This window comes from Rhizophagus irregularis, chromosome 21 (genome assembly GCF_026210795.1).
Source record: "Rhizophagus irregularis chromosome 21, complete sequence".
Classification (NCBI taxonomy): domain Eukaryota; kingdom Fungi; phylum Glomeromycota; class Glomeromycetes; order Glomerales; family Glomeraceae; genus Rhizophagus; species Rhizophagus irregularis.
This window is the reverse complement of record NC_089449.1, coordinates 1,093,701-1,101,232: the sequence shown is the minus strand read 5'-3', so window position 1 is coordinate 1,101,232 and position 7,532 is coordinate 1,093,701. Positions and strand designations below refer to the sequence as shown.

The following is a 7,532-nucleotide window of genomic DNA, read 5'->3' as shown; positions in this document are numbered from 1 at the left end:
GTATTAAATCAAAATAACGTGGCTTAAAAGAACTCTAAAGTTATGAAATATTTTAGTTCGTCAATATTTCAAGGTATCATCATCGGTTGGGTTACTTCCGTCTTGATATTTATATTGTTGGTCTTTGTAGGAATGTGGGGCAAAATAACGGGACTCGATGTCATGTGGGACTTGCGTGTTGGTTTGTTCTTGACGGCTGTAACAGTGACCACAAAAGTAATATCTTTTATTGCATGTTTCATGATGCCGGCTATTTTAACAGGAATGCTTGTCTTAAACAAAATACCAACGCTGAACGGGTCTGGTGCAATGATTAGTCAATTAATAGAAGCATCTATAACTCTTAGTCCATTGTGTACTTTAAAAGCCTGCTTTAATTCTGGTAAAACTCGTAAACTTGCTATCGTTATTGCCTCAGTCCTGGTTTGGCAATATACGGTATCACTAGCTGATTTGTATCTCCATATAACCGCTGTTGGAAGGTCTCAACAACTGCCAGGATTAATGATCCCAAGTGCGAGATCATTAGATATAGCAAAAAATTGTTCCTTTTCATACATTACTACTTGTTTTAGAAATAAACGTGGACTGAGCAATCCAGGTAAAGCATTGAAAATATATCGAAATACGAGTGATACATTTCAGATTTGGAATAATGATGATGGTGTTTACCTTTTGCAAGCTCCGCCTTTAAATACAAGCTATGCATATTCAGGATCTGGTATCTTATTAAAACCTTTCTGTGAACCAGTCAGTACATTATGCAATTTAAAAGCCAGATATGGTGCTATGACAAATTATTCTTGCCCTGAGTCACTGTGGTACGCCTCAGGGAATACACAAACTGTACTATCCGATGTAAATGTTACTAGTGACGTTTTTGAACCGATTGATAACTTATACATAGCATTAAATCCTATACATGCAATTGTCACTATACGATATAATACTGAACGTATAGAATATGATTCTGAGTTCGTAGGCGAAGTTCATGGTGGCCATTCAATCTTGCTACACTGCCAAATCTTAACCTCAATAACTGAAAATGTTGTCACTCTTGGATCGTTAAAATCATTACCATTAGGAAATTTGACAACTTCGCAACAATTTGCCCTTGGTGTTGCATCATCGGAAGGTGAATTGCTTAGGAGAACGGTAGATGATGTTGAAGATGTAGCACATAGTACTGGTAATAGCACGTTATTTGCCAATGCATTTGCACAACAATGGGCTCAAGCGACAATTGCCGGATTTAGTAGTGGTGCAGTACAAGCAAATGGGGAAGGAGATGGGGAAGGAGATGGGGAAGGGTATGGTTATGTGCTTGAAGTGATTAAGGAACAAACTTTTGCTCCACTTTCAGCTGTTTTGATTTATGCCATTGTCATCACATTCCCACTATTCATCTTTTCCTGTGTATGTGTGTTTTCTCTGCAAAATGATACTATCTGGATACTTGTTGAATTCATTTGTACACCACAGAGACTGCTTTACCAAGCCTTATTTAAGGAGCATCATATGGATGATGCTTGTTCAAAAAGTTTATCAGATCAAGCAATGAGAATTAAAGAGGTGGAATGTGATGTCAAATTAGAAGAGGGACATTTAAAATTGACGACAAAAATACAATAAATTAAAACAACAAAAATGTATTTTATAATTTATAATAATGGTTGATTAGTACTTTAATATTTTGATAGACGGAAAAACAATAATTCTAGAAATTTCAGACATTCCATAATATAATAATAATATCCGGATAATGATCACGTTAAAAAGCGTATTTTTAATACTCTTCAATGGCGATAATTATCATTATTTATTATAAAATTCAGTTAAGTATTAAATTAATGAAAGCAGCTATATAACCCACCGTAAAAATTGCCTTACAATTATATTATAATGGTTTTATGAGGAAACGTTCAATAGTTGTTGATCTCATCGTTTATTTGTTTAAATCATAAATAATTAAATGAAATTAATAAAGACTAATGGAATAAAATAAAAGATCCAGAATAATCATTATGGCCTCTTTCACTTGATCACGTGATTCATCCACATACCAACTCCTCAATATCTTTTGGGCGCCCTGCCCTCCACTGCCCTCCATCTTCCCAAAACCTTTGTTTCTGATAAGTGTTATTGAATTCATAGGTAATTGGCACAGCTGAACGTATTCATCACATCAAAGAGACATTTGGATTCATGCTTCGTTCTTAAAAAAGTGAAACCCACTGTATGACTTCACGATCTTTGTTAATATGCTTTACAAAAAATCCTTAATAAAGCGGTTTATTTCCACTCAGTTTGGCTTCAGGATTGGAATAAATTCCTACCAAAATCGAATTAAAATCGAATCTCAATAAATATTTAGCAGCAAAATAATTTTGCTATTTCTATTATTAAGTTCTTGGCGAGATATTACCAGATATGAAACTTAGGTCAAATTACAATAACTTGACACAAAAATTTCCTTTAGGAAAATTACGATGTATAAAATAAGAGGATGATGGAGTAACATCACATGATTCCCTATAAAAAAAGAATGTCCGGAAATTGTAGCTAAAAACGTCCGGAAAATGTTTATTTGTCTGGAATATGTCCGGAATATTGCAATATTCCGGATGTTGGAAAATTTCCATTTTCCAGAAAATGTCCAGAAAATGTCTAGGAGGGTTCAGACCCAGCATCCAGAAAGTGTCCGGAATATTACAATTTTCTGGACGTTTTCCGGACACACTGACATTTTCCGGATATTTTTAGCTACAATTTCCGGACATTTTTTTTTTACAGGAATTGTCCGTATTTTATTCGATTCAGACTCGATTAATCGAAATCGAAAATCAAATCGTCAAATTTGGATCTTAGAAACGGTAAGCAGTTGATATCATCATATAAATCGGATCGTAGAATAGGGTTCAATACAAAAACCATAATATGATGCGAGTAGGCCATGATATATAATAAATATTTTATTTGGTAATTCTCTGCCTGTTAAATCAAAAAGGTTGCCATTCAGCAAAGAACGATTTAGCAATAACATGATAAGAGATTTTTATTTCTAAAATAATATACATCAATCACATCCGCACCCATCGCGTCCATCATCACCACCACATCCATCATCTTCTTCACCTCCAAATTCCACTACCATCTCTAGCTACCACCACCACCTCAACTATCATATCTACCACTTCTACCATCAAATCCATCAAAAGCAACATCTAGTGCTCGAATCTGTTGGGTTCTGGCAATTAGCGACATTAAAATCAAGATTTGTCCGATTTCGTCATCATATCGACCTCGAGCTATACATAGAAAGGTCCTGGTTATTTGCTTAGAATGAGCCAAAATATGTAGATCGCTTCCATTTGTGGATAATGCCGACCAGAATTACATAGTGCCGGCCCTGAAGAAATACGTAGAGCTAATAGTAAATGTGTACTGATCTCCCCTGACCTGATATCCATCACCGTCTTTAATATCACATTCATTGCCAGAATTACTAACAGTTGTACATCCCCCACCGCATGAATAATTCTACGCACTTCCAAACGGGTACACTAGTAAAAAAAGTATTTTAGTTTCGACAGTCATTGAAAAAAAAAAGCCTAGAACATTTATGTTTGTAAAACAAATTCGAAAAATGTGACCTACTTGATTAAAATCAATGTGATTATTACTAACTCTTTTATTTGATATTCCAATTTCAGGTATCGACTGTGTAATAACAAAAGCTCAAAGTGGTATTGGAGATGGGAGTGATAATGGTGATGGGAAGGTCCTACTCATCTATCCCGCAATGACCTATCAAGAAATTATTCGGGCAAATTAAGTGAGTTTTTGATTAGCAGAAATCATCATTGGTTGATGGAAAGCGAGCAAAAATATATAATTAGGATAGACATGTGCCTTAACACTCATAAAAAATTTGTCAATCATTGTATTTATGAATTTTTTTCTTGACAATTGTTCACGCGCACGTGTGATCCTTTTATTTGGATTCCATGCTGACGAAATTTTAGGTTATGAAAGACCAGGACAAAACGTCACGATCGAAGTTACTGCCTAAAAAAAAGATGAAAATTTGCACAGTCGCCGTTCAGATTGTCTTTACTATCTGCAAACGCGAGTACAAGGTATGAGGAATTGTGAAGTATGAGGAATTGTGACAGATGTGGAAAAATGGTTCATGGAATGTACGCTAGACAGTAAAAGGAAACCATTGTTCAAGTTGTTGTTGTGTATGAAGATGTGGATATGAAGGACATGGCGGAAAAAAATTCTTGGTCATATTAACTGGCACAAAGGCCAGTAGAAACTTTGCAAAGTGAGAGGAATCGAGGGAATGAAAAAGGTAAAGTCATTGAGCAATCTTGCGGAGGAATAGATAGGCTAATTAGTTGAAACATAGTAACTTTATCATGTAACTCGTGTATTTATTTTTAACTAACACTGGTAAAAATCAATTTTGCGTTATCATACACATCTGCATAGCATTAGAAGTTAGTAAAAGTCTGTAAAACCAATAACTTGAAAATTATTACTATCTTTGGTATTTTTTTATTGCAGAGAATTCATTACATATTCATAAAATACAAGCTGATAAATTTTTTCGTATATAAGAACATACCTATTTGCTAAATGTACGTTGCCAATATAAATAATAAAATATTCAACCAGACAGGAAATGTATGTTTTTAATTTACTGTAAAAGGAGGATTACTTAGGAATTGTACGATATTGCATTTAAGCCTTCTTGCATAATTTTTTTTTATGAAAGTGTGAAATTACAGTAATCAACGATACCACATTTTTAATGCCTCAAAGAGTTTTTTTAATGGTTCTTCGTAATGCTTCATTTTGTTGGAAAATTGCATCTTTTCAAATCGCTCTCTTGCTTCTGCCAAAGTATTTTCTTGATCTTGAAATTCAACGTTACTTTCATTTTTCATTTTATACAACTTCTCGAAATCATAAATTGACATTTGAACTTCATCCAAGGTTATTTTTAACTGCGAAATATATTCTTCATCTTGGCTTCTAAAATTTACCTTTCCAGAAGCCGCCTTTACATCAAAAGCACCAATAACCTCGCCCAACCACGCACGTCGTTATTCGGTGCATTATACTTTCCTTTTACTTGAATAAAAAATTTTCTGATCCAATCTCTTAAACAGTAAATTTCTTTACTCTTTAATGAATCTATTACTTTTTTAGTAAGTTCATGAGTATCGACCATTACTTTATTCTGATCTTCTATAATTTCAGATATTCGGCCGAAGTTAGTGTCTAAATCTTGAATGCTTTCAGCACCACTATTACAAGTGTTGACTATTATTCTTTGTGTAAGCTTCTTATATTCTTCATTTTCAGTCTTTAAACGTTTATTAATGACTGAGGTTCTTTCCTTCAAATCATTAAAATTTTCACTGTAACTATCAGCGGTAGTAGACAGTTTAATTTTTACTTGTTATAAGTTTGTGTATCAGGTAAATAAATGTAAAAATCCGTAAACAATTAATAAGCAAATATTAGTTTGAAGAAAGAGTACAATTATAATAAGCAAATTTTAGTTTGGAGAAAGAGTAAAGGGTTTGAGGCTTTCATGTCTTAAGTCCATAATAACATGTAAATTCAAAGATTTGTAGCTATTGTAATAGGCATCCTTCAAAATAGAATTCCGCGAAAAGAAAGCTTAATACACGGGTTACCACAACTGTGTCGTATATAACAAAATCACATGCTCAAAACTCACATGTCTAAGCTTTCTTTGATGGCTATGTATGAAATGAACTTATTTATATTCTTGTCACATGTATAAGCCACACTTTGAGATAGTCAGATACTGAATGTACCATCTACTCTAAGGCAAATGTCACTTGTTTAAAATTGTATAATTTACTTATTTTGCATTAATACTTATCAAATAATTTAAATTATGTTTTAATTATATTGGATAAATTAAGACCCGATACTGCGCCGCCGTATTTTTAAAATTATATGTTTAATTGGAAATTTATAAAAATTTATAAAATTTATTTCTTTTTTTAAAAAAAAACTTTGGGATTTTGACCGTCAAGAATTTTAACTGTCGGGATTTGTGACTATCAGGATTTTATTTCAATCGGGATTTGGGTTTATCGGGATTTTGGTGTCAGAATTGTAGACTGTCTATGCTGAACATTTAAGATGATTACAAGATGATTACAAATTACATGAATTGATTTAGATATCGATCTTTCATCCCTGATGCATTTGATGCAATTGCGTTACTAATAATCTGAAGTACAAAAAGGGACTAAATTACAACGCGTTCTTTTCACCTTTAATAACGCGTTCTTCACTTTGTCATAATTCATACGACCTTTTGCGCAGTAACTAATAACTGAGAGAAAGTTCAGATATGGGAAAAAGCAAGGTCAGAACTAGAAAGAATAAAAGAAGTACTAAAATGACCAATATAACTGAAGAAGTAGAAAGGATAGAACTTGATTTACAAGACTTGACTTTAGGAATACCATTGAGAGAAATGAAAACGAACCAAAAATTCAAGCTAATGATAGTATAGAATTAGATGAAATTGCAGATAATATAGATTCTAATAATACAAATATTACAGAATCAGATAATGTGGAAACAGATACCAGACAAGATGATAAGACAATTCAATTAACTAATAATTGAAATAGATTAATCAATGATTCGTAACTCAAATTATTTATAAACATATGATTATCTCAAATAGGTGTGATCAGAATTACAAGTCATTTCCGGGTGGTAATACCAGCTTTATTATAATCTCCTTATAATTAAATTTTAATTAGTTAATTATTATCTAATTAGTTGTATTTTTTTCATTGTAAATAATTTTTTACTTAGTACTTAAGGTTCACGTTGGTATACTTATGTTAAAGTAATTAGATAATTCGACAATGTTTATTACTAATGCAAAGCCATGTATTCACGAAATTACATTAATTATATTACACAATACGTTACTCGTAAAACAATACATTATTAGAGATATTATTTAATTAATAAATTTAATCAATTGAAAATAACATTAACGTGAATTATAGAATTAAAATCAATGATATTAGTCAAGCCATGCTTTTTTGAAATAACAAGTATAAATATAACCGCGATTGTTCGTTCTTAGACATTAAAATTTAGCAATTTTAAAATTTAATTATGACGAAGAGCGTATTTACAACAGTTTTAAGTAATTTGACAAATAAAAAATTAAATTGCATTGAGCTTGGTGTATCTATCAATGGACATATGACTATCTATTCTATTAGATATTTTAGAAGAGTCAAATATGACATTGTAATATCCACACTATTTTATACAATTGATTTTTTTTTAATAATAATGTTGCATATACAATGTTTCTCTCATTCAACCAGCATTATGGAAATTTACCATACATCCATTATCATAATAGTTAACAAATTCAACTACATGATCCCAAACCAAACTTAAAACCCTCTTCAAATAATTACAACTATCATACCTATTATATGTAC

At 32.1% G+C, this 7,532-nt stretch overlaps 2 protein-coding genes across 2 annotated transcripts; one reads left to right on the top strand and one right to left on the bottom strand.

Moving 5' to 3' along the window:
* OCT59_013684 (uncharacterized protein) lies at nucleotides 1-1,773 on the top strand. The gene has a single exon (XM_025314653.2). It carries the CDS (start codon nucleotides 43-45, stop codon nucleotides 1,630-1,632), a length of 1,590 nt encoding a protein of 529 aa, XP_025184649.1. The 5' UTR covers nucleotides 1-42; the 3' UTR covers nucleotides 1,633-1,773.
* Nucleotides 1,774-4,799: 3,026 nt separating this feature from the next.
* On the bottom strand, nucleotides 4,800-5,242 carry OCT59_013683 (uncharacterized protein; the record flags this gene model as incomplete). Its single annotated transcript, XM_066141670.1, has 2 exons — nucleotides 4,800-5,069; nucleotides 5,144-5,242. 2 exons carry the CDS (start codon nucleotides 5,240-5,242, stop codon nucleotides 4,800-4,802), a joined length of 369 nt encoding a protein of 122 aa, XP_066001785.1.
* Between the last annotated feature and the right edge of the window lie 2,290 nt (nucleotides 5,243-7,532).